General features: G+C 42.4%; 2 protein-coding genes across 5 annotated transcripts in view; one reads left to right on the forward strand and one right to left on the reverse strand.

Moving 5' to 3' along the window:
* ints10 (integrator complex subunit 10) overlaps positions 1–19504 on the forward strand; it is a 39166-nt gene extending 19662 nt beyond the window's left edge. For all 4 annotated transcript variants that reach the window (XM_060901209.1, XM_060901210.1, XM_060901211.1 and 1 more), the window contains 7 exons: positions 5944–6026; positions 8861–9013; positions 9132–9240; positions 12263–12342; positions 12424–12589; positions 14289–14382; positions 18390–19504. In XM_060901209.1, coding sequence (XP_060757192.1) covers positions 5944–6026; positions 8861–9013; positions 9132–9240; positions 12263–12342; positions 12424–12589; positions 14289–14382; positions 18390–18546 — 842 coding nt within the window. In that variant the 3' untranslated portion in view covers positions 18547–19504. The remainder of the gene's footprint in view (positions 1–5943; positions 6027–8860; positions 9014–9131; positions 9241–12262; positions 12343–12423; positions 12590–14288; positions 14383–18389) is intronic.
* tlr1 (toll-like receptor 1) lies at positions 17952–25178 on the reverse strand. Its single transcript, XM_060901208.1, is given in 2 exon segments — positions 17952–22074; positions 25083–25178. Coding segments are annotated over 2 exon segments (2532 nt in total). The 3' UTR covers positions 17952–19638.
* Positions 25179–27383: the final 2205 nt, after the last annotated feature.

Below are 27383 nucleotides of genomic sequence, written 5' to 3' on the forward strand. Positions count from 1 at the left end.
CATTTTATATCAACTATTTTAACTAAATGGGCTATAATAAATAAGCCTGCAGGCAGCCACGGCGGGCTGCCTCAGAAAAGTAACCATTTGTCCTACCTTAAAACTCGTTTTGCATTTTCTGCCTCCTTTTTTGTATTTTCGACCCTCCGTTTATTTTCTTTCCTTTTCTGAAAACCCGATTTGTGTCCAGACATTTTGTTCTGCTACCAACGAACTAACTCGTCAGGTCTCGTCTCTCGAGCCCGCGATGATTCCCGTGGGAAGGGCAACAACTGATACATTTTTACAAACAGCCAATAGGGAGGTTGCAACGTTCAGGCTCTTCTTTGCTCAGACACTCAGTAATGCACTTACTCACTTATTATCACGTGGAGACGTGATAGTAGTCCACCTTCCCGCTCTCTCCATTCAGTCAGCGAACATCACACAGGAAGTGAACCCCAGCGGGTCATAGAAACTTGCGCAGGAGGAGAATGACTTTTTTATTTGTAGGCTACGGAAGCTTTGAGGAACGAAATAAAAACCGGTATTAACCGGTTACCATTATTTTTAATAAGCGTTTCTGTTCCGGAACATAAAAAATAATAAAGTTTCTGGTTTCGTTTCTGTTCCATGTGAAATAGAAAAAGTTCCCGGTTTTCGTTCCTTGAACCGGTTCAAAGCCCTGCATTTATATGACCGAACACAGAACATCACGGAGGAGAAAGACAGACAGGAGGAGGAACAACATATCCAACAGGCATTAAAAAACTGCCAGTATCCACCGTGGGCAATTCGAATAGGGAAATTACAGACGCAAAAAAAGGAAAAAAACAAACCGGGGCTTTGTCACACTACCATACATAAAAGGAGTTACAGAACGCATCCAACGATCCATGAGGAAATACCACATCAACACCCCGGTCAAACCATACAAGAACCTCCGACAGCTGCTAGTTCACCCCAAAGACAAAATACAACTGGACAATAAATGCAACGCCATATATGAAATCCCTTGCCGTTCATGCAATAAAGTCTATATTGGTGAAACGGGCAGATGCTTCCACACTCGCAGGAAAGAACACCAAATAGAATGTGAAAAAGAAACAACAAAAAGACTCACAAGATCCGAAAAAGAAAAAGCAAACCAAGAAAACTTAAAATCAGCCATTTCAGACCACTGTAAACGGCAAAATCATATAATGAATTGGGAAGAGGCCAGAGTCATTCGCGCTGAAGAGAATAGATACCAGCGTTGGATTTTGGAAGCAGTGGAGATACGCAAGCGGGCGCAAAGGACCATGAACCGGGATGAGGGAGCGTACGCGCTGTCACACACCTGGAGTGCAGTCCTGGGGCAGCGACCTGACAGCAGGAGGCGTGGACTACCTGTCAAATTGGGCGGGACGTTCATGCCTCCATAGAGTACATCAGCTGATAAGGCACGTCACCACTCGACATCTGGTGACTGTTTTGAAGAAGGCGCAAGTGTTCGCTGAAACTGTCAACAAACAAGGCAACATCCTAAAAAATACGTGTCTTAAGAAACGAACTTAAAGAATGCAGACTTGTTTGTTGCGTTTGTTTGAAACATTTTCCGGTGGTTTTCTCCCTGTCCCTCAGGCAGTAACGTGAGAGGCTGCCTAAGGGTAAAAAAAAAAAACAATAACGTCACACACTCGCCAACCAATCCCGGGCGACATCTTGGTGCTGAAAGGAACTTGCAGGAAAACTTTCTAGTTCCGGTTTACAGCGCTGACTCAGTTCGTGCGATCGCTGGTGTTGCATAGGCTACCGTGTAAGCTCTGTCAATATCAGCGACAAATTAAAAATGGAAGCGGATGAATTGGTTCTGAAAAGAACTAGTAAGGGGTCAGTCATCTGACATTTTTTTTGGATATCGCGAGGAGAACGTGGAACAGCAAATGCCAGTTTGTAAAGTGTGCAAAAAACCTGTCATCACAAAAGGCAGCAGCACTACAAACATGTTCCATCACCTGAAAACTCACCCGGTACAGTATGAAGAGTCTCTTGCGCTACGTTCACACTGCAAGGCTTAATGCTCAGTTCTGATTTTTTTGTGAAATCCGATTTTTTTGTGAGGTCGTTCACATTAACAAATATATGCGACTTGTATGTGATCCTCAGTATGAACGAAAAGCGACCTAAAAGTGTTCCGCATGTGCATTGCAGGATACGACGACGTCACATGCAGTGAGCATGGCCAGTGTTTACGGAAGTAAAACCGCCCGGTTGCGGTATGACTCATCCAATCTAGCTTGAATAGCTGTATCCCCCCAAATGGAAATCAGCTCCCTAACCTCTGCGTCCTTCCATTGAGAAGATTCAGAACCTTCACAGCCCGAAGCGTCCCTCGCATTGATGTCATGCGCAGGGGCGCAGATACGTTTTTTGAACTGGGGGGGACAAAGCTGCCAGCAAACCAACCCCAACCCCGATATGCCTGTCAAACTTGTTGTGGGTTACCATAGCAACCAAGCTCGAGCTCGCAACCTGTGCAGTCTGCGCAGCTCAACCAACCGAATATCAGTCTTTGTTTTGTTTTATGTGAGTTGTTGCAACTATGTATACACTGCCGTGCACCTCAATAAACCGAATGGTAATTAGTCTTTTGATTTTTCCGTGAGGTTTGCCTTATGCAAAGAAAGACAGCATAGACGTTTTTTCCTCCCTATAAGTGGGGGGGACCAAGCGAGGTGAATTTAAATCTGGGTGGGACGAGTCCCACCCTCTATCTGCGCCCGTGATTATGCGCCATGTTGTTGTAACTTTTTTTGAGAGACCCGCCGCCTACTTCAGCGCAGAATAGTGACGTTTGTGGCTTGTTGATGACGTGTAAGTCGGATGAATGCGACCTGGCGGTTCAGACTGAAGTCGCATATGAAAAGAGCGGATAGGGATCGGAATTAGGACCACATATCCAAACGGCCTGGGTCGGATTTGAAAAAATCGGATCTGTGTCGTTCATATTGTCAATAAAAGATCGGATACAGGTCACATATGGGCGAAAAGATCGGATTTGAGTCACTTCAGCCTGCAGTGTGAACGTAGCCTTAAACTCCGAACTACTTGCCCACGAGCTAAAACCCCACACAAGCTAAACAAATGACCATCACGGCCTCGTTCTCCAAAGCCACCCCATATGTTGCAATTTTCAAGATTGTTTTTGCAGTTTGTGCGACATCTTTGATGAATAAAAATAGTCTTATTTCAACTCCATTGCGATTAATCACTAACATGACAATTTAAAATGTGTTGTTGAGAACCACCTGTAAAGTTAACCAAGAATGTTATTTAATCTGCAGGGATTGTAGTGAAAACAGTCAAGAGTAAAAGTTAGATTTCATGGGATGCTTTAGAGGAGATTTCAATATATCGAGATATATATCGCAGTGGTTACGTTAGACTTTTTCATTGTCCGTCATTTTGACGGACAGGGTCGTAAAAATTCCGTCATTGTCCATTATTATCCGTCATTTTATTTTAACTTTTAAATGACAATGTATATAGGCTATAAATGCTATATATTTAATAACTTGTGTTTTCATGGACTCATTTTCATTTAAAAATTAATTCACAGAACAAGCTTGTATTATTTAATCATTTATTTATGTATTTATGATGCAAAATGATGAACAGAGATTCTGACGTTCGGTCACTTGTGAACCCATTTTCCCTCCGCTAAAAACATTGCGGCTGTTGTGCCTTAACGGGCATATGAACAATGTTATTTTACAACGTAGCAAGACAATTGCAGTTAAAATATGAACAGTCCACTACAACGATTTAAGTGACAATCTAATTTGACCTGTTTGCGTGAGCTCAAACCTTCCTTCTGGCCCGCATGGATTTAAATTGGGAGCTCGCTTGTGCATAATCAAAGTCGTCAATGGAGACTGCTGCCGAGGCAATTGTCATTAAATTTTGCGTCTTTGCCTCGGACAGACGACTTCTCATTGACGTTTTAATTTTATTCTGAAGGCTGAACCCGCGCTCTGCTGCGACACTGGAGACTGGAATAACCAGCGCCACTTCAGCCAAAGTTCTGCTCAAGTCGGGAAACATTTCTCCCAGGGAAGTGATCAGAAGCCGGCAAGAGCCTCTGAAGTTGGATTTCCCGACCCTGCTAGTACTCTCTTCATAGGGAGGAAATCCTGCAGCATGCGGTCTTTCTGCACCAGTGTTGCAGCTGCACCCCGCGGCTCGGCTCGGCGGAGCCTGGAACCTGACACGGAAGGTCTTAAATAAAACGAAGTTCTGTTTAAATGTTAGTTTGTCTACCCGTGCTCTCATTAAAATGATAGTTTAGCAGATATTCGAGCAGTGATGTTCCTATAAGCTTCCTAAGCTTGATGGGGAAGAATACAATAAATCGACATTTGTTTCATTTTAAAAACAAGAAAACAACTAGCCTAAAGGAGCGCTATTGTACAGGCAGGGAAACGACACAAACAACCCAATGCATCTCTTTTTTTAATAGCAAAAATGACGCGTCTTCTGCAGAGAAGGGAAACATTAATCCATCTCACTGTGCTAGTGGTTAGAAAAGTCAGAGCGCGGTCAGGAGCGCGATGGGGGGAACAGCCTTGCGCAGTGGCTACAGTGTATACATGAGGAGCCTATGCACTGAACATCAAGACTGCCGCAACGTCGGCTCAGATTGAAAGTGACGGCAGTGAAGACTATGTATACTGTATGTAAGAAAACTCTGCCACAACTTGCCAATCATTTCAATTGTGTGTTTCATTATGTTTTATTATTGTTATTATTAGGCTATTATTGTTATTGGTAAGGGTAACGGTAAACATCCGTCAAAATGACCGACGGCCTTCAGATTTTTCCGTCATAGCTAAAAAAAATCCGTCAATGACGGACAATTGTCGGTTAACGCGACCTATGATATATCGTGAAATGGAGAAAATGTATCGGGATATTAATTTTTTCCCATATCGCACAGCCGTATTTGAAATTTTTCGCCAGGAAGGATAATGCAACCGTGCTGCGCAGAAAAGCATCTCAGCATAGAACAGAACAACTCATTGGGTTCCACTCCTGCCAGCCAAGAACAGGAATCTTAGAATCAAGAACAAGTTCCTATTAAAGTGGCCGGCGAGTGTCTTTTGCGACGTCAATTTTAAAAAGTACACATCCTCGTCGTCATTTGCAGCTCGAGTCTTGCAAAGGTTAATAATGATAAAACGTGTCAGCGGTGATTTAATTATCTCACTATTCATTCGCTTTTCCTGCTGGAGCTTGCAGTGGCATCAGAAGGTCAGCGCCAGACTTGATCCATCTCCAGCGACAGATTCCATGTTCCTCAGCCAACTCTCAGATATAATCTCTGCACGAGTGATGGAAAACTAGAGCGTGAGATTGACAAACAGATTACACTCGCCGTCCCGGTCGGCGCTCGTGAAACAGGAGCTTGGATTGCAGACGAAGCTGTGGGTTGTGACTGAAAGAATAAGGTCACGCGTCCAGGCAGCGGAAACGAGGTTCCTTCTCGGAGAAACTGGGCTTGTTCTCTGTCAAAGGATGAGATGCTTGGCAATCCAGGAGAGCCTTGGAGTGGAGCTGAACTGGCTTGAGAGGATGCTCCCTGGTGGCTCCTGTCAGAACTGTCTCAAGAACATCCCCATGGACGAGTCCCTGGAAGTTCACCAAGTGTAAATAAATTCATGAATTCAGTTCAGATGATGAGAGGAGTGGTGGAAATGATTCATGATTCATCTGGGATGGACAAAGATGAGCTGGTTAGAAGCGATTAAGTTTGCCTTGTGAACTTTCTCGTTGGTTAAACAGTTCGAAACGAAGACCTGGAAAACTTGATTTCTCCACCCATTGGACACGAAAAACGAGCATAGAAAAACCGCTGTGCAGAAATTTGTGCTCTGATAAATTAAAGTGTCGTTATTCCAAATTGATGATGTTCATTTCTTGCAGAGTTCAACAAGATCTGCGCGGCATGGAAGACGGAAAGTTGGCTTTGGTTCCGGATATTTCTCACCGATATGATCATGCATCAGGTACGAGCTCATTAGTGAGGGGTGAATTCATCGATGGATGGGTAAAACCTTTCACAGAAGTATTTGTGAAAAATTTTCAAACCATTTGAAAGAGCATTCCACTTTTTTGACCTTGAAAAAATCAAGTCAAAGAAGTATTCTTCGCTTTTTCTTATTTTTAATCTCCCGCTGGCCGAAAGCCCCGAAAGGGGATTATGTCGTGGCAATGTCCGTCCGTCCCGGGAAGGGTGCTCACCTTCTGAAATGAACAACTCTCTCAATTTTTGGAGGAATTTCACCAAACTTGGTAGGATTCTTTGTTTTATGTCGGTAATACACGTTATTTTGTTCAATTCGGTCGCGTTTTACCAGAGTTACGGCCCTTGATTAACAACCTTGTACGGTACTTTCCCAATTTCATGAAGGTGTGCTCACCTTCTGACACCAACTCCTCTCACAATTTTTGGACAAATTTCTCAAAGCTTGGCAAAAGGCCTCGTTATATGACGGTAATACGCATATTGCGATTTAATTTAGTTTGTGAAAATTTTCCCAGAGTTTTGACCCTCGATTAAATAACTTGTACCTTGACGATTTCACGAGAGTGTACGTTCTTCTGAAATCAACTCCTCTCACAATCTGTGGAGGAATTTCACCAAACTTGGTAAAAGGCTTTGTCCTATGACAGTTATACGCAGATTGAAATTTCGTTTAATTTGGGCAAATTTTTACCAGAGTTACGCCCTTGATTATTAACAAACTTGTACTTGGGCAGTTTCATCAAGGTGTGCTCGCGTTCCGAAATCAACTTCCCTCACTAAAAGAGGAAGTCCGTGTATGTGTGCGCGCGCATGCGCAGGTTTACCTTTGAGCGTGCACTGACAGTTCCATCATCCTGTCGCTAAACGAACAGCTGATCACACCGAGGTGCTCGCTGAGTGCCGATATTTATTAGTTTGGTCCTGCGTTTCCTTTCCTTCGTATAGAACAGGGGTTTTCAAAGTGTGGGAGAGTCAGCCCCCCCTCGGAGAGCAAATAAACAACAGCGCCCCCCCCCTTACAATTTTTGTTGTTGCTATACTTAATGTTCCATTCGTATTTTTAAAAAATGGTTGTTGTACACATTATTTTTTTCTTTTTCACATTTTAAACATCTGTTCTTTTTAAAACATCTTGTTTTACACATTTTAAACATCCCATAGCATCGTTAGCTAGCACCTCTTGGCAGACAACACACTGTGGCAGTGGAGCATCTTCAGATCCAGTCCATGAAAATCCAAACTTTAAATAATCGTGGTCATACTTCCTTCTTTTTCCAGTCCCCCAGGATTCCGCGGGCCTTTTTTGTGATTGTTGCGGGCTAAAATGTCTGATGTTGCGGGGGGTTTTCCAAAAAAATTGCGATGAAAGTTGCGGTGTTTTTTAGGTTTTTGTTGCGATTACATTGCGGGAGGAAGTGAAAGTTGCGAGAAATTGTTGCAATTTTCTCTTTTTGTGATTAAAACTGAGTGATATGTTAAATATTAAGTTATTACTGGAAAACTATTGATTAAAAAAACAAAGAGAAATGGTCCTATAAACAACTTTACCAATATAAAAGATTACCAGGACTACAAAAATGCAGAAAAATAGGCTTTACTTATCCAAATGCACCTGTTGGTTCAAAAGTTAAAGTGCAGAGAACCTCACAGCACAACATGAAGTTACCTTAAAATATAATATAAATGCCTCAGCTTTCATGTAAGAAAAAAAACCTATTAATACTAGTACTGTGTGCAGGCAGTCTCTCCTGAAGACTAAATTAAGCAATAATTATAAACTAATAAAATAAATGGCTCAGGCTTCATAGAAGAAAAAACAATTTGAACAGAATCTCACAGTATGATGCTGAAGCTGCCTAAACAATGGAAAATAAAATACCATTTTGGCAAAATTGTTGGCATCCATTAATTTCTTGTATTAAGTAAAAAAAAATAAAGTGCACAGTCCTTCAGTGTAAACATAACACACTTTCAGTGTTGCCAGATACTGCTGACGTTTTCCAGTCCAAAATATGTTCAAAACCCGCCAAAATGCACTTGAAATCGCCCAATCTGGCAACACGACGCGCATGCTGCTTCTCTTGAACACACGGAAGTAAGGCGGAAGGTAGTTTGTCGACGTCACCTCAAGACGACGCCAACGATTGGTCAAATTTGCAGGAAAGTTGCGGTGATTGGATATAATTGCAACACCGCCCTGAATTCGTGGGGATTGGTTGAATTTGCGCTGAAGTTGCAAATCGCAACATCCTGGAGGCTCTGTTTTTTTGCTTGGCCCAGACTTTGTCTCCTCACTCACTGTAGCTTTAGGTACTAAAAACCGATCCATTTTGTCTCTCACGTTGCGCCCCCCCTGAAGAACTCTGGCGCCCCCCAGGGGGGGCGCGCCCCACACTTTGAAAAGCCCTGGTATAGAACATAACATCTTTTCTTCTCGCTTTCTTTCTGTGACTGTAGCCGGTCTTTCACGTTTCATTCACACTCACGTCGTCCATTTTTCTCTCCTGTTTCAAATTTGTATCCCACAATGCCTTGCGCCCACGACGTGATGCATGACGTAGTATCTTGTATTGGGTCATGGTGAAGCAGGAAAAAATAGCGGAGAATTTAGCCACGTGAATTTGTTAATTGCTTTTATTTAAAAAAAAAAAAAAAGAAGAAATACAATTGGAAGTCTGTGATTTTGAATTCAGTAGCTTTCGGTCTACCAAACAAAAATAATTAGGTGTCGGGGGGGAAAATTCTTTTTATGACCTACATTTGAAAAATCTGAAAGGAAGGCAGTCTACCTTTAATTTTTTGTGTGTGTTTTAGGGTCAGTACAGGAAAGCTCTGTCCAGTCTCGTGCAGTTGTCATCTCTTCAGCCCCAGCAGAGCCAGAACACACACACGTCAACCTCCAGCCTGGAGACACACAGAGCCTTAATCCAGCAAGCATCATGTCACTACGCGCTCGGGGAGTACCGGGTAACACACACACACAGCAAACATCATCTTCCTCCACACACAGATTGATGCATCATGTTAGCATGCTGAATGTGCAGTTTCCCGCCTGGATTGATCCCGCATGTGTTTTATTCCCCAGCTGGCCTGTGAGAAGCTGTTGGAGGTTGTAAGTGGGCTGGTGCCACAAAACCAGGAGGCAACAAAATCCAATGAGGAGCAGAACCGAGGAAGAAACAAAGCGAAGAAAAGTGCGTCTGTCCGTGTCTGATCAGTGTTGTAACACGGCTCAGTTCAGACCTTTCTCAGGTTTAGCGTCTGGCTTGTCGAGCTTCTGAAATTGTGTCATGACATGGATTTCCAAGAAGTTTCTCTGAGCTTCTGTTTATTACTACCTGTGTTTTGCGTATTCAGATTCGAACCATTTTCCGGGCTGTACATTCGAATTGTATAAATGACCCCGACAACGTTGTCAGATTTTTCATCTCATCTCATTATCTCATCTCATCTCATCTCATCTCATTATCTCTAGCCGCTTTATCCTGTTCTACAGGGTCGCAGGCAAGCTGGAGCCTATCCCAGCTGACTACGGGTGAAAGGCGGGGTACACCCTGGACAAGTCGCCAGGTCATCACAGGGCTGACACATAGACACAGACAACCATTCACACTCACATTCACACCTACGGTCAATTTAGAGTCACCAGTTAACCTAACCTGCATGTCTTTGGACTGTGGGGGAAACCGGAGCACCCGGAGGAAACCCACGCGGACATGGGGAGAACCTGCAAACTCCACACAGAAAGGCCCTTGCCGGCCACGGGGCTCGAACCCGGACCTTCTTGCTGTGAGGCGACAACGCTAACCACTACACCACCGTGCTGCCCCTTTGTGAAACATATCGCGTGGATTTACTAAATTTTCCTCACACTTTTCTCAGCAACTACAAATCACAACTGCTTGATATTTGGTACAGACGTAAGTGAGTACTAGCTCACAGTCGATCTTGTTTTTTTTTATTTTTTATTTTTATAGTTGCATCTAGACGACTGCCTCGAAACACAAGCACCTGGCTTTTAAAAAATCAAACAAACAAAAAATTAGGGATAGAAAAGATGGACTCAGGAACCAGATCAGTTTATTCTTTGCTGGCAAATGTAATGCAGTGTAAGAGAGATATGTGAGCAAGATACAATTCATCTCATTAGGGGTGTTCACACGGCAACTTTTACTCCGGTAAAAGGTGTAGCACCGGGGCTGCCCCGGTAGAGCGTTCACACGGTACAAAGTTATACCGGTGTAGCCCCTGAAAGCTGCTTAAACCGGTGCAAATCTAACCCTGCTCGGGAGGTGGTTTAAGAAATTTACTCCAGAGTAAATGCTAGTTTGCGGGGCAGCACCAGTTATAAAATGGGACGTCTGAACGCTACAGGGGTAGACTCGCTACGCGTGAGGAGAGTTGATTACATACGGGCATTGCATAATTTTGCATCCTGGTGTTTTGCGCTTCCAAAATGGCGAATATCAACAACAACAGAACTGCGTGTCTTCCAGTGTTGCCAGATTGTCAGTTTTAAGTGCATTTTGGTGGATTTGAACATATTTTGGGATGGAAAAAGTCAGCAATATCTGGCAACACTGGTGTCTTCATCCACGTTGTTTTCCCGGCGCTTGGTGATGCCATGACAACCGGGAAAAGGAAGTACATTTTCACACATGCGCATATTTCATTTCCGCATTATTACTATCGGAAATGATAGTAATAATGATAGGAAATGATGATAATAATAAAAGGAAATGATATCAAAACGTTATTACTATCAAAGGAAATGATAGTAATAAAGTTTTTGCTACTATTGCACGGTCGCAGAAACTGCCGTGTGAACGCAAGTGGGGCTGCACCGGTGCTAACACGCTTCTCTCTAGTAAGCAGGTTTGTGACGTGTGAACGCTCCACAAAATTTACATATATCGCAACAAAATACATAGGTGCAGCATCGATGCAAATATGTGCCGTGTGAACAGGGCTATTATCTCTAGCCGCTTTATCCTGTTCTACAGGGTCGCAGGCAAGCTGGAGCCTATCCCAGCTGACTACGGGCGAAAGGCGGGGTACACCCTGGACAAGTCGCCAGGTCATCACAGGGCTGACACATAGACACAGACAACCATTCACACTCACACTTACGGTCAATTTAGAGTCACCAGTTAACCTAACCTGCATGTCTTTGGACTGTGGGGGAAACCGGAGCACCCGGAGGAAACCCACGCGGACACGGGGAGAACATGCAAACTCCGCACAGAAAGGCCCTCGCCGGCCCCGGGGCTCGAACCCAGGACCTTCTTGCTGTGAGGCGACAGCGCTAACCACTACACCACCGTGCCGCCCCAAGATACAATTATAAAAAATATTATTCTGTCCACCTTCACTGGATATGAGCAATCGTGTGCTCTGATTGGCTCTTCTCCGATTAGGATATCAGCTCATAGACCACGAGTAGAGAAAAACAAAATGGTAGAGCGTGTTGCTGGACCAACCGAGGATGAAATAAAAACTCGACTTGAAAACAAACCCCACCCCACCCAAAAAAAAAAGAAAGCAAAGAACGTATCTTTTTTGGGGGGTGGGGGGGGGATTATTATTGTTACCGCATTTTTCATAAATTGCTCCTGTCATTTCACCGGTTTGTTTCCATTCTCAGAAGAAATGATTGTATTGGATGTTTTGTATAAAGTTTTTATTTCACAACTTTGCAGAAAATAAAAATAAAATGTGAACGTGGACCGAGGAAAACAGTTATTCCAGTCAATCTCGTCATACGTGGCTGACCGCCAACTCGGCGCTCCATGCCTCGTCAGCTATCAGCTCATGTACAGCTCGATTTTGTGGAATAACTGTTCAATAAAACGGAGGAATGTGATTGGATCATATGAGAGTCATATGATTTACAGTTTTACATTTCACTTATTGTTTTGTATTGTATATTTTTGTATTGTGTGCCTGCTCTTCATCGTTGCGTGCAATTTCCAGGCAGCTCTGTCGTTCTATCTCAGGTCCGATTGTTCAGTTTCGGTATTAAAGCATCACGATGAGTTACTCAGTTATCGAGTTACGTAGCATCGCACTATGTTCAGGTTGAGCCTTCGACCTGATTCAATTTTCCAATCGTCTTTCATGTGTTCTCCGCTGCTTTTTGGACGTGAACCGCGGATAATGAGCTGCACTCGAGATGTAAGTAGGATGTGGTTTTTAAAATCTGCTTCCTCTTTGTAGGCAGTGACTTGAGGCTTATTCCATGCACCAGCAAAGACGTTCTTCCCTTCTGTCTGCAGCTGATGCTGGCCTGCTTCAAAGTAAATACACACGGCAAACATTTATTCACTCAAGACTGAATCTTCTTTGAATGCTTTGAACGATGTGGTGTCTGTTTTTAGTTCCGAGCGTTCACAGAGGGCAGCAGAGATGACCTGTCTCTCGGTCACGTCATCGTCCTGCTGCAGCATGATTGGCCACAGGGAGAGACTCTCTTCCTGAAGGCGGTCGACAAAATTTGTGACCAGGGCAGTTTTCAGTACGAGAACTTCTTCAACTACGTCACCAGTATCCTTCACAATTGGCTCACATGACCTTTAATTCATGATTAATTATTAGAATAATATTAATTATTCCAAAAAAGTTGGGACAAAGTACAAATTGTAAATAAAAACGGAATGCAATGACGTGGACGTTTCAAAATTCCATACTTTATTCAGAATAGAACATAGATGACATATCAAATGTTTAAACTGAGAAAATGTATCATTTAAAGAGAAAAATTAGGTGATTTTAAATTTCATGACAACAACACATCTCAAAAAAGTTGGGACAAGGCCATGTTTACCACTGTGAGACATCCCCTTTTCTCTTTACAACAGTCTGTAAACGTCTGGGGACTGAAGAGACAAGTTGCTCAAGTTTAGGGATAGGAATGTTAACCCATTCTTGTCTAATGTAGGATTCTAGTTGCTCAACTGTCTTAGGTCTTTTTTGTCGTATCTTCCATTATATGATGCGCCAAATGTTTTCTATGGGTGAAAGATCTGGACTGCAGGCTGGCCAGTTCAGTACCCGGACCCTTCTTCTACGCAGCCATGATGCTGTAATTGATGCAGTATGTGGTTTGGCATTGTCATGTTGGAAAATGCAAGGTCTTCCCTGAAAGAGACGTCGTCTGGATGGGAGCATATGTTGCTCTAGAACCTGGATATACCTTTCAGCATTGATGGTGTCTTTCTGTAAGCTGCCCATGCCACACGCACTAATGCAACCCCATACCATCAGAGATGCAGGCTTCTGAACTGAGCGCTGATAACAACTCGGGTCGTCCTTCTCCTCTTTAGTCCGAATGACACGGCGTCCCTGATTTCCATAAAGAACTTGACATTTTGATTCGTCTGACCACAGAACAGTTTTCCACTTTGCCACAGTCCATTTTAAATGAGCCTCGGCCCAGAGAAGACGTCTGCGCTTCTGGATCATGTTTAGATACGGCTTCTTCTTTGAACTATAGTTTTAGCTGGCAACGGCGGACGGCACGGTGAATTGTGTTCACAGATAATGTTCTCTGGAAATATTCCTGAGCCCATTTTGTGATTTCCAATACAGAAGCATGCCTGTATGTGATGCAGTGCTGTCTAAGGGCCCGAAGATCACGGGCACCCAGTATGGTTTTCCGGCCTTGACCCTTACGCACAGAGATTCTTCCAGATTCTCTGAATCTTTTGATGATATTATGCACTGTAGATGATGATGTGTTCAAACTCTTTGCAATTTTGCACTGTCGAACTCCTTTCTGATATTGCTCCACTATTTGTCGGCGCAGAATTAGGGGGATTGGTGATCCTCTTCCCATCTTTACTTCTGAGAGCCGCTGCCACTCCAAGATGCTCTTTTTATACCCAGTCATGTTAATGACCTATTGCCAATTGACCTAATGAGTTGCAATTTGGTCCTCCAGCTGTTCCTTTTTTGTACCTTTAACTTTTCCAGCCTCTTATTGCCCCTGTCCCAACTTTTTTGAGATGTGTTGCTGTCATGAAATTTCAAATGAGCCAATATTTGGCATGAAATTTCAAAATGTCTCACTTTCGACATTTGATTATGTTGTCTATGTTCTATTGTGAATACAATATCAGTTTTTGCGATTTGTAAATTATTGCATTCTGTTTTTATTTACAATTTGTACTTTGTCCCAACTTTTTTGGAATCGGGGTTGTACTTTAACTGTCATGACAAAGATTCCTCTTGACTACCAACCCAGATATCGACATGTTGGAAGAGTTCGCATACCTCCGTACGACGGAAGGTGGGCGGGTCCAACTGGAGTTACTGCCCAATCAAGGGATGCTTATTAAGTAAGTTTATATCTTCAAACATAATCACAATGACCAAACAATTTGTGACTATGAAAGAGATTTTATCCTCATTGATTGTCTTCCTTTTACGTTGAACAAAGTCGGCTTCTGAATTACTGGCACCCCTTCTGAAAACAAACAAAAACGTCGGTATTAAAAGAAAGAAATAATACATACAAGAGCAAGAACCTTGTGTTTCAAGCTGAAAGACCATGATGATAGATTTTACACATGAACAATGTCACATGTCCCAAACCCAACACTATCTTCTTGAGACCAAAAGCAACTGGAATGTGTGTGAATTTCTGTTATAAGTTCTTACGATTTAAGGTTTTCATGAAAAAGGTAAGTTGAAAGGTAAGTCATTTGTCTTCTCGTGTTAGTAGTGTGCACGCATTCTGTTTTGCCCATTTTGTTAAAGGGTGCCAAAAATTTTGGATTCAAAGATTAATGCGTCCATTCAGAAGAATAATACTTTTACACCCCCCCCCTTCCTGACCCTACCTTAGCTAGCTGGCTTAGCTTCTAGTGACCTCGAATATGCAGTGTGTCTGGCTGATTTTGCTTCAAATTGACCTTGCACATGGGGTGCATTCAAGACAAAGCCGCGTCACAGGTTTCCAGTGTCGAGGCTGAATATGAATGTGATCATGGCGACAGGGCTTCTGGGACGCCCCACATCGCCCTGACGAAAAGTCCAGAACGTTCCTTGACGTTCCTTCCGAAGCCACGATTGACAGTTTCTTGACCCTCCTCCCAGACGACAAGCAAGGATGTGAGCGATTCCTGGTCGAGGTCAGATTTGCAGCATTGCCAGTCTCCTGACCACGACACAAGAAGAATTTATGGCACTGTGATTGTCTTACCTGACATTATCTGACATGGTGTCCGTTGTGAAAGACAAAAATACTGTATCGTGGAGTCTGATCCCCGGCAGAAAAAGGCCATTCAAAAAAAAAAAAAGTCCTTTAAAGTAAATTTGTTTCGGAAATATTTAGACACTGCAACCATGCAGTTAAGCTAACTGACAATGGGACCGCTGTATCCGCTGTCTCAGTAACCACAGTTTCAGTTCTGCACGGTTTGTGCCTGACCAAAAATATAAAGCGGAAACCTCAGAATCTTGTTCATCCGAGAAAGAGAGACCACATTTACAGAACTTTTATTGCAATATGTTATAATTGTGTGATTTTATTATGAGTGACTCTTGTTGATGTCATTGTGTGTAACTTATAAACGAAACTCAATCATAGGTATGTATGCACACAAAAAAAAACAAGCTTTATTTGTATATATTTTGCAACAATCCACGGTCTCGGCTGTCCTGGTTAGATCTTGGAACGTGTCCACACAGTTCCCACTGGATTTGTTACCATGTTTTACAAAATGGTTTGAGAAATAAAAAGATAACTAGCCGGCTAGTTTGGTTATTATTATTATTATTATTATTATTATTATTATTATTATTATTATTATTATCCCCTGCCACAAAATGAACAGGGGGATTTTGGAATGGAGTCCGTCTGGCCGTCCTTCCGTTTCAATCTGGACAAGTTTTCTCAGAAACTACAAAAGCTACATCAATGAAACTTTGCGTGCTCGTTTTACTTTTCGTGATCTAAATTGAATTCGAAAATCATTGCCGAGAAATTCTTATTTTCAGAGTTACGGCCTTTGATTTTCATTATTGGACTTTGTACACGTGGACTCAGTCTGGACAAGTTTTCTCAGAAACTACATAAGCTACATCAATGAAACTTTGCGTACTCGTACTAGTGAAAAAAGCTGGGTAGCGTTTTATGAAGGCGTCATCGCACTCACGACATAAGTCAGTCTTAAAGCAATGGGCTTCTAAGGGCGTAAGTGTTCAGGTCTTTGTAAAATGTTCATTGCGGGGGAGAGTGATGACCGTATCTTCTTGTTCGCGACTGTTTTTCTTCTGTTCAGTGAAACACGACTTTATTTCATCATTTATTTCATGGAGCTGTTAGCTATCTATTTATAGCTAGCTGGCTAGTTATTCATGTTTCGCCAAAAAAAAAAAAAAAAATCCAGTGACACCCCAAAACTAGGTGTACCTCAGTTGCAACTTGGAGTTACATCATTTTCAACCCAAAGGGTTCAAGCTATGGAGGACACCTCCAAATTCCTTTTTTGTTTGCAGCGATCCAGCCAGCTCATGGGCGTAATATGAGTCACGTAACTACTGCCTCAAAACGCTGAAAGGTATAGTCAGTTTTACAGATTTAACAAGCTAATATGCCTGTCGATTGATCCAAAGCAAATACAAGTATACACAGTACAACTGGTGAAAATGAAAGCAGTGCGACTTTGTTTAATGGTGGATATGGTGAGGAGCCATGTTGATATGACATCATGGGTTGACGACACCATCCTAAACTTCTTCGGAATTCCAAGTTGAGGGGGCATTCCCCCCCCCGGAGTCGGAAATCTGTTATAAGTTACCAGCTTTATTTGAACATCGCGTGATTAACAAACTTGGCAACTTCCACAAACAGTTCCTCGTTATTTTCAAAAACCCTTTTAGCCAGGAGCATCCGTCGTGTCAAGGTGGACCCGTATCCAGTATTCACTGTCCGCGGTTATCCCGGAAAAATATTCTCAATAAGCCACTCATTTATTTTCCATGGGCTCTGATGTCTCTAATTTTAAAGAAGCTATTGTTTTGGAAGAGATCGGTCATATTGGTTTTGGAGCAACGTATGCTGGCATCCAGATGACGTCTTTTTCAGGAACGTCCCTGCTTATTGCAGCAAGACAATGCCAAATCATGTTCTGCACGCGTTCAAAGTAAAGGAGTGCAGGTGCTAAACTGGCTTGCCGATCGTCCGGATGGGTCATCCGTTGAAAATGTGTGATGCACTATGAAGCGCAAAATATGACAATGGAGACCCACTGTTGAGCAACTGAAGTTGGATATCCTGCAAGAACGGGAAAGAATGTAATTTTTAAAACTTGAATAATTTGTGTACTCGATTCCCAAACACTTTCTGAGTGTTGTTAAAAAGAGGAGGTGATGTTACACGGTGGGAAACATGCCTCTGTCCGAATGTTTTGGAAAAGTGTTGCAAGCAGTCAGTTCAGAATGAGTGTATATTGTCAAAAAAAACAAGCAAGTTTATCAATTTGAACATGAAATATCTTTTCTTTGTATTTTATTCAGTTGCATGTAGTTCAAAAAGGATTTGTGAATCATTGCATTCTATTTTTATTTACATTTTACACAGCATCCCGACATTTTCAGAATCAGGGTTGTATATTTATCTGACATTACATGATAACTTGGCTTGTAATCGTGGTCTTGAATGCAGCCCTGTTTTTGGGGTGTTGATGAATTGGTGTTTGATGTCCATAGGAACCCCAACCCCGCCCTGGGGGTGGAGTTAAATACCCTGCTGCTTCCTGGGGCTCAGAAGGCTGACAGGTACCCCACCCTCGTCATCAAACCTTGCCCATCCCCAAACTCCGCCCCCCAGCCTGCTCATACGCCGCAACATTTATCTGTATTTTTCCCTTCGTTCCCCCCCCCCCCCCCACACACACACACACACAGGATTTTCATTTCACAAGTGTTTTCGTTTTGATCCATGGCATCTGTTGCAGTTTTGTCTCATTTTCTGTTGTTGTCGTCGTCGTCGTACATTTGGATGAATCAAATGTGATGTTTCAGCATTATTATCAGTGTTTTTCTGTGCAAAGATTCCCAGCATCTGCATATTTTACTCTTGTGTTGTTGAGCCTATCACAAAATATCTTCTGTCTGTCGATGTGTGTGCTTTGATAACTGAGGACAAATCAGACGTGTGCGAGTGTGGTTTCACGTTGTGATGTGACTTGAGTGGTTTCATAAATCAGATCTCAGTCAAGGTTTGAAAACAGTTTGCCGTTGTAAAAGCCTATTATTTCTGGCTGTTTTCCCACAAAGCAAGTCTGTAATCGTGACCTGCAAAATGCACACTCGCTCAGTCTCATTTCTGTTTTTTCAGGCATCACACTGTGACTCGTGGCATTACAAAGGGTGTTAAAGAAGATTTCCGGCTGGCCATGGAGCGCCAGGTGTCTCGCTGCGGAGAAAATCTACTCGGCGTGCTCCATCGATTCTGCATTAATGAGAAAATCATCCTCATCCAGTCTTTACCCTGAGCTTGGACACTTCTTCATGGAAAAATCCACCCTGAATAAACTCTATATTAAGCTTTCTGATTAGCATGATCTTGAACGCCACTCAAGATTTATTTTGGAATAAAATTCTGAGTTGCTCATTTCTTCGTATCGAGAGCAGTGCGGCAGCGCTTTAGTCTTTTAATTTGTCCAGGTCTCCTAGTCGATACACTCTGCTTAAACATCTGTTTCCAAATCTTCAAAACTAAGCCATGGAGCTGCATTGTATTCTGGAACTCCTGAGTCCAGCAGTCGCTGTCCCCACAACGGCAACATTCGATTTGTCGTTAATATGACAAAAGTTGTTTTTCGGAGCCAACAACAAAATCTAACCATGATCCCATGCATCTTGTACACGTATTTAATTTGTTTCAGGGAGGATTTTTCTTTCGACTGCTGCCCTCTGCTCGAATTTTTACTGAATTTGCAACATTTGTGCAAAAACCTTATTTTTCAACTTGATACTGTTTACTTTTGACTTTTGTAGGAATTGTCGAGGTTGAGAGTTGCCTATTTTGGATAAGTAAAGAGACCTCAAACAGTAAAGTCTTACTTTTAATGGGGTAAAGGAATCTGGTATATTTTCCTGTTAAAACTCGTGAAATTGCATTTTGCAAAACGTTTGGCTAATTGGTTGCACTGGTTGCATCCTGTCCGATGAAGAACCCCTCCGTGTTCTTAACGTGTTTTTGTTCAAGTAATTATATTGACAGGAAGCTGCGTTGCTTGGGAATTTCTATGTTCGGTTATCGAATTGACTTAGAAATCTTTTAATTTCGGACACAGAACAATGTTTGGTTTTTTTCTTTTGCTATGTTTTTCGTATTATCATGACTTTTTTGTATTTGAGTTGTTATTCTTGCATACTTTATTGTATAATTCATGAATTTTTAACTAAATTTCAGACTTGAAATAAATAAATAACCTGCTTTGAACTGAATCGATAGAAACCGCAGATCTTTACTGTGTTTATTCTGCAACTGTTTTAAATTCTGTTGGGTCAAGTTTTGTCGTTGCGGTGCGCTGTTCTGTTTCGACCTTCTACCTCTTGATAATTGGCTTGTCCTCTCATTCCTATTCTCCCTCAACAGAATCTGGTAGATCTGCTTGCAACGCTGCACGCAGGTTTACCCAAAACATTCTCTGTTTGGCTTTGTTCTGGGGCCACTCTAAGTAAGTGCGCCTGGCCATCATTGCCTTGAGCTGGTAATACTTGGAGGGTATGAGATATGTAGGCAATGGTTCTAGCAGAATGAGGATAATGTTGTCTATACCTCGCGATATCCATTGGTGGCTCGCAAAGTATAGCTCGTAGTGACACCATTCACTCTGCACAAAGTGAGATGACAGCACAAAGACGCAGCATCGACTTTGTTCTATGCAACTGAGGATGTTGTCCAAGATTGGCCTCCCCGGGATGAAGTCTCGCTCATGGTGACACACTCTCAGTCCATTTTGGGTCGCAGAGTCCTCACCTTCGAGTTTGGGTAAGAGTTGGCCAATGACCCAGTTGGCATTTCTTTGGCTATAGGAGACAAAAGCATGGAAGCGTACTCCTTGAAGATCTTCCTGTCTTTGCTGGGAACTTCGGGCACGGTGCTTTGCACGAGTCCATTTCCAAATCATGCCCACGTACCAAGGAAGATCTAGCCGTTTGCATAGAGTTGCGACAGCAACGACCAAAATTAAGGCCGAGACCAAAATGGTTGCTGCAAGTAGTCCAGCATTGCAGGTGATCAGAGGCAGGCTGAAGTTTTTAAGCATTGCTTTTCTCCAGTACTCTGGGTAACTACAGTGATACCCATGTGGCCAATGAGCCATGGCAATCCTTTGGTTCTTCCAAGAATTTGAGCCACCTAGTGTACCCTTGTCATCAATAAGGTTGGTGAATTCTCTCAAAGGGCAGGTACAGATATAGGGATTCATACTGATATCCACGACAGTTAGGTGTGAACAAGTGTTGAGAGAGTCTATTGTTGGTGCGTGGAGGAAGTTCCCACATAGCACAAGCTCCTGCAGTTTTGGATAACCGAGACAGTCTGGGAGGTCCAGCAGACGATTTGCTGTAAGATCTAGAACTTTAAGAGACTCCAGAGCAGAAATATTTGCTGGAATTGCACTGATGTGGTTGTTCTTAAGGTTGAGCTTGATTAGAGCATTTGGCAAGCACTTAAATACAGTCTGGTCAAACTCATTAAAAGATAAATTCAAGTGGGTGATATAAGGCGGCCAAGTGCATCTGTCCTGAGTTTCCTCATAAGTCAGCGAATTCTGGCTAAAGTCCACGTGTGTTAAAGAACGCATTAGTTGAACTCTGGAAGTCAGTGGCATCAACTGTCTCAGGTTATTGCCCTTCAAGACCAGTATCTTCAGATTGATCAAATTGTTACATTCCCCAAGGGGACCTTTGAAGACTTTTTCAGTTAGGACACAGTCTGATAAATCAAGCATCTGTATCATGCTAACAGCCTTTGGGCAGGTCATATGGACTATTGGTGTCTGGGCAAACGTTAGATTTCTTGTAGGTATATTGATGATGAAGTCATATAGACTCTTCTGATCAAAAATGAACACAGTCACCAATGCTCGTCTAATACTGAAGGAATCTAAAGAGTAGCCTTGGCTCATGTTATTCTGTCCCGCCATATCATGAAGGGTAAGGTCAGACACGCTCAACTGGCGGATAGTTGACGTTAAAGCCGTGTTGGTAAGGGACGTTATTACGTTCCAGGTAGTCCAAACGGAAGACAAATGTAAATTAAGCGTTCGAATGTGTACTTGGTGTGTCACAAGTATTCTGAGGAAGTCCTCTGGATCGTGCAGCCCCCTCAGCTCGACGACTTCAAAGAATGCCAAAGTGTCAGCAATTATTGGGAGATCAAATACGCTGTTGGGCATGAGGACGACAATTTTGTCTGCCTTCGCACCCGTGAGACTTCCGTTTTCATACCCCGTCATATTTTGAGCCTGAATGAAAAGAGTTTGGAGATGGAGGTCAGAGATATTAGCCAAGTTGTTTTTCTGAATAAAACTGGCACTCAAACCAAGCCACTTGAGTTTTGTGAGTTTGAGAAACTCACCCCCGAGTGCCATAACTGCAAACAAGTTGGATGACAGGTCCAAGTACTGTAGGTTTTGTGCTTGCAGCAGATATTGTTGGTGGGACAGCATTTTCAGGTTGTTGTGGGACAGGTCCAGTGATGCCAGAAGAGAAGTGGAAATAAACGTGTCTGGGTGTATATCTTCCAGGATGTTCCAGGAGAGATTGAGAAAACAGAGATTGGGTGCACTCTGGAAGTCATGTTTCTTCAGGGTCCAAATTCGATTCCGAGACAGGTCTAGGTATTGAATAGCTGGTGGGAGAGCAGGAGGAACAGCAGAAAGGTTTCTGGAAGAGTAGTCAAGAATATACGTCTCCATGTCCAGCAAGAAGGACTGTGGCAAAGATACCAGGAATACCACGACTGACGACCAAGGGAGCCCTCGAGCCTTCATGAGTGCAAGTATCATCTGTGAAAAGGACAACATTAAAAAATGGATGACAGATGTTCCTCAGTAACATTTGCAAAAAAAAAAAAACCTTCTTGTTTGATGCCAATTACATTCTGTTGCTTAATGTGCTTTTAGGATGTGGCTCAAGAGGAGGGGGACCGTCCGGCTTGTTATCAGCGCACAGTTCAAAAGTCAACATCTGTGATGGTATGATGGTGGATTCGTGTACAAGCCATGGGGAGCTTGAACATCTGGCAAGGCATCATTTAATGCTGAATGATATATACACGTTTCAGAGCAATATGCTGCCATCCAGACAAAATCTTTTTCAGAGAAGGCCTTCCTTCTTTCAGCAAGACAATGACAAACTGCTTTCTGCACTTATTGAAACTGCATGGCTCTGTCGTAAAAGAGTTCAGGTGCTAAACTGGCCTGCCTGCAGTCCAGACCTGTCTCCCATTTAAAACATTTGGTGCATTATAAACACATGAGGCAAGAATGGGACAACATTTCTCTTTCAAAACTACAGCTATTGGTCTCCTCAGTTCCCAAATGTTTATGAAGTGTTGTTAAAAGTAGAGGTGATGCAACACAGTCGTAAACACGCCCCTGTCCCAACTTTTTTGAAACGTGTTGCTGGCATCAAATTCAAAATGAGCATACAGTATATTTTTCAAAAAAACAAGAAAATTTCTCAGTTTCAACATTTGATATGTTGTCTTTATACTCTTTTCAAGGAATATAGGGTTTCCGTGATTTACAAATCATCGCGTTCTGTTTTTATTTCCAGTTGACACAGTGTCCCAACTTTTTTGGAACTGGGGTTATACAACCCCGATTCCAAAAAAGTTGGGACAAAGTACAAATTGTAAATAAAAATGGAATGCAATGATGTGGAAGTTTCAAAAGTCCATATTTTATTCACAACAGAACATACTGTAGATGACATATCAAATGTTTAAACTGAGAAAATCTATCATTTAAAGAGAAAAATTAGGTGATTTTAAATTTCATGACAACAACACATCTCAAAAAAGTTGGGACAAGGCCATGTTTACCACTGTGAGACATCCCCTTTTCTCTTTACAACAGTCTGTAAACGTCTGGGGACTGAGGAGACAAGTTGCTCAAGTTTAGGGATAGGAATGTTAACCCATTCTTGTCTAATGTAGGATTCTAGTTGTTCAACTGTCTTAGGTCTTTTTTGTCGTATATTCCGTTTTATGATGCGCCAAATGTTTTCTATGGGTGAAAGATCTGGACTGCAGGCTGGCCAGTTCAGTACCCGGACCCTTCTTCTACGCAGCCATGATACTGTAATTGATGCCGTATGTGGTTTGGCATTGTCATGTTGGAAAATGCAAGGTCTTCCCTGAAAGAGACGTTGTCTGGATGGGAGCATATGTTGCTCTAGAACCTGGATATACCTTTCAGCATTGATGGTGTCTTTCCAGATGTGTAAGCTGCCCATGCCACACGCACTAATGCAACCCCATACCATCAGAGATGCAGGCTTCTGAACTGAGCGCTGATAACAACTCTGGCCGTCCTTCTCCTCTTTAGTCCGAATGACACGGCGTCCCTGATTTCCATAAAGAATTTCAAATTTTGATTCCTCTGACCACAGAACAGTTTTCCACTTTGCCACAGTCAATTTTAAATGAGCCTTGGCCCAGAGAAGACATCCGCGCTTCTGGATCATGTTTACGAGTAGATATAGCTTTTCCTTTGAACTATAGAGTTTTAGCTGGCAACGGCAGATGGCATGGTGAATTGTGTTCACAGATAATGTTCTCTGGAAATATTCCTGAGCCCATTTTGTGATTTCCAATACAGAAGCATGCCTGTATGTGATGTAGTGCCGTCTAAGGGCCCGAAGATCACGGGCACCCAGTATGGTTTTCCGGCCTTGACCCTTACGCACGGAGATTCTTCCAGATTCTCTGAATCTTTTGATGATATTATGCACTGTAGATGATGATATGTTCAAACTCTTTGCAATTTTACACTGTCGAACTCCTTTCTGATTTTGCTCCACTATTTGTCGGCGCAGAATTAGGGGGATTTGGTGATCCTCTTCCCATCTTTACTTCTGAGAGCTGCTGCCACTCCAAGATGTTCTTTTTATACCCAGTCATGTTAATGACCTATTGCCAATTGTCCTAATGAGTTGCAATTTGGTCCTTCAGCTGTTCCTTTTTTGTACCTTTAACTTTTCCAGCCTCTTATTGCCCCTGTCCCAACTTTTCTGAGATGTGTTGCTGTCATGAAATTTCAAATGAGCCAATATTTGGCATGAAATTTCAAAATGTCTCACTTTCGACATTTGATATGTTGTCTATGTTCTATTGTGAATACAATATCAGTTTTTGAGATTTGTAAATTACTGCATTCCGTTTTTATTTACAATTTGTACTTTGTCCCAACTTTTTTGGAATCGGGGTTATACTTTATTTTTGGGGTAGGGTGTGACAACAGTGCTTCAGTCCATGCCAGCATCTTTTAAATCGTCTCATATTACCCTTTTGACGTTCTCAGCTTTATTCAAATTTGCATTAGACACTGAGAAAAAAGTACAATTAAAAAGCATTAAAAAGCATTATCTGGTAACTTAAAATGAACGGCAGTATTTGTAATATATTTTAGTAGTCCACAATATTTACAGATTAATTACTGATGGTTCAATGATCTTATTCAAAACAGCTTGCGAAAGTAAAAAAAGAGGTTGTTGGGGGGGGTTGTAGTTTTTATGCCATTACATTTATTTCATGATATCTGACAAATTGCATAATAAAGTTAGGAAGAGTTCAGTGATCACAAACGACAACTTAACCCATCTGGTTTCAGTACTGCTTTTCTGTTCCTTTGGGGAGAGAGACGGAACCTAATAATAATCACTGACTTCTCATGCAGTTTACTTGTATATCATTAAAAATTGAGTGTATATTGTCCTTTTTGTGCAGCAAGTTTGTCAAATTCATCAATCTGATTAACTAAAGCATTAGTTTTAATGACGGTCTACATACCGGGAAGAATCCTGCGTTGTCTGTTCTGCTGAATGTTCCACCGAATGGGTGATGTTGACGAACAGTGGCACATCTCATATCACTTTAGGAACGCATTAGGAGTCATAATGAAGTCTGACTTCTGCTTTCTTTTCAAATGGCACTTCCTACAAAAGAGGTGTTGACTTGAAAGATGAAAGCAAAGCTGAGATTTGTTTTTGAGAGGATTTATTATTTGGAGAGAGAGAGAGAGAGTGTGTGTGTAATAAATGAGGAAGTAAGATCAAATCAAGTGCGAGAAGTTGTGACAATTATTAAGTTCAGTAATTGTGAGATAATTACTGAAATTCAACTTCGTATCAAGCTGCTCAAAGCATTTACAAATGATGCTTGTTACAACTTCCTGTTTTCAAGAAGATTGAATTAAATGCCATATAATATAACAGTGGCAGTGCAAGAACTTGAAACTAAGGAAATGTCAAATATTTTGACCAGTTACTGATCAGATTTTTTTTAACAACCCCAAATCAGGAACATTTTGGGAGGGTATGTTGAAATTGAAATGATTTATAAATAATCTTTGACTGACGTTGCACTCAATATTTTTTTTTTCAAAATAAACACATTTTAATTTTGATTCTTGCAAGACATTTTTAAAAAAGTTGGGACGGTAAAGCATTTGCCACTTTGTAATGTTGCCATTCCTTCTCACAACACTTAAAAGATGTTCAGGGACTGAAGACACCAAGCGATTAAGTGTTTCAGGTGTTCTGTGGTTTGGTAGAAGAGAGCAACTGGACTTGCTTGAAGATTCTTGAAGACGTTTCGCCTCTCATCTGAAAGGCTTCCTCAGTTCTGTCTGACTAATAGGGAGTATCAAGTATTTATCCTCTCATGGATCATCATAGAATCCGAATCAGAATGCCGATGGCTGCATTGTAGGTGGCTGATAAAAGATGTCTTATAGACACCCACCTCTGTTCAGTGATGGTCGTTCCAGGTTGACAAAAATGAACGATCCTCTCTGGCTAAGATGTCTGCCAGTTTTCTGGAAGTCCTCTCGTACTCCTGCACCAATCGAAGGGATCTCATCCCAAAGTGCGTAGAAACATATCTGTGAAGATTCTCAGTCATCCAGGTACATAGTCATCTGTGGTTGGTAGAAGAGAGCAACTGGACTTGCTTGAAGATTCTTGAAGATGTTTCGCCTCTCATCTGAAAGGCTTCCTCAGTTCTGTCTGACTAATAGGGAGTATCACTGAACAGAGGTGGGTGTCTAAGACATCTTTTATCAGCCACCTACAATGCAGCCATCAGCATTCTGATTCGGATTCTATGATGATCCATGAGAGGATAAATACTTGATACTCCCTATTAGTCAGACAGAACTGAGGAAGCCTTTCAGATGAGAGGTGAAACGTCTTCAAGAATCTTCAAGCAAGTCCAGTTGCTCTCTTCTACCAACCACAGATTACTATGTACCAGTGGCGGCTGGTAGTCTTTCAAACAGGGGAGGCTGGTCGGTTATGATATTTCCAGATTTTAAAAGAAAAAACACATCAATTTTGCCCATACTCTTGCCTCTGATCTGGCTGATTGTTGGCAGGGTCACAAACTGTGAAATAACAGGTTCTTTTGGCCCATTAGCCTACTGTCCAATATACATGATGGTGGTGTTGGAGGGGTATATTTTAACATTTTATATTTTAAAATTGTGGCATGTTGTTTAAAAATTGATCATTATTGAAAGCAGCTCGGGGGCGGCACGGTGGTGTAGTGGTTAGCGCTGTCGCCTCACAGCAAGAAGGTCCTGGGTTCGAGCCCCGGGGCCGGCGAGGGCCTTTCTGTGTGGAGTTTGCATGTTCTCCCCGTGTCCGTGTGGGTTTCCTCCGGGTGCTCCGGTTTCCCCCACAGTCCAAAGACATGCAGGTTAGGTTAACTGGTGACTCTAAATTGAGCGTAGGTGTGAATGTGAGTGTGATTGGTTGTCTGTGTCTATGTGTCAGCCCTGTGATGAACTGGCGACTTGTCCAGGGTGTATCCCGCCTTTCGCCCGTAGTCAGCTGGGATAGGCTCCAGCTTGCCTGCGACCCTGTAGAAGGATAAAGCGGCTAGAGATAATGAATGAATGAATGAATGAATGAATGAAAGCAGCTCTTTGTCAGAGGGGTGGCACGGTGGTGTAGTGGTTAGCGCTGTCGCCTCACAGCAAGAAGGTCCTGGGTTCGAGCCCCGGGGCCGGCGAGGGCCTTTCTGTGCGGAGTTTGCATGTTCTCCCCGTGTCCGCGTGGGTTTCCTCCGGGTGCTCCGGTTTCCCCCACA

This window comes from Neoarius graeffei, chromosome 20, assembly GCF_027579695.1.
Source record: "Neoarius graeffei isolate fNeoGra1 chromosome 20, fNeoGra1.pri, whole genome shotgun sequence".
Taxonomy (NCBI): domain Eukaryota; kingdom Metazoa; phylum Chordata; class Actinopteri; order Siluriformes; family Ariidae; genus Neoarius; species Neoarius graeffei.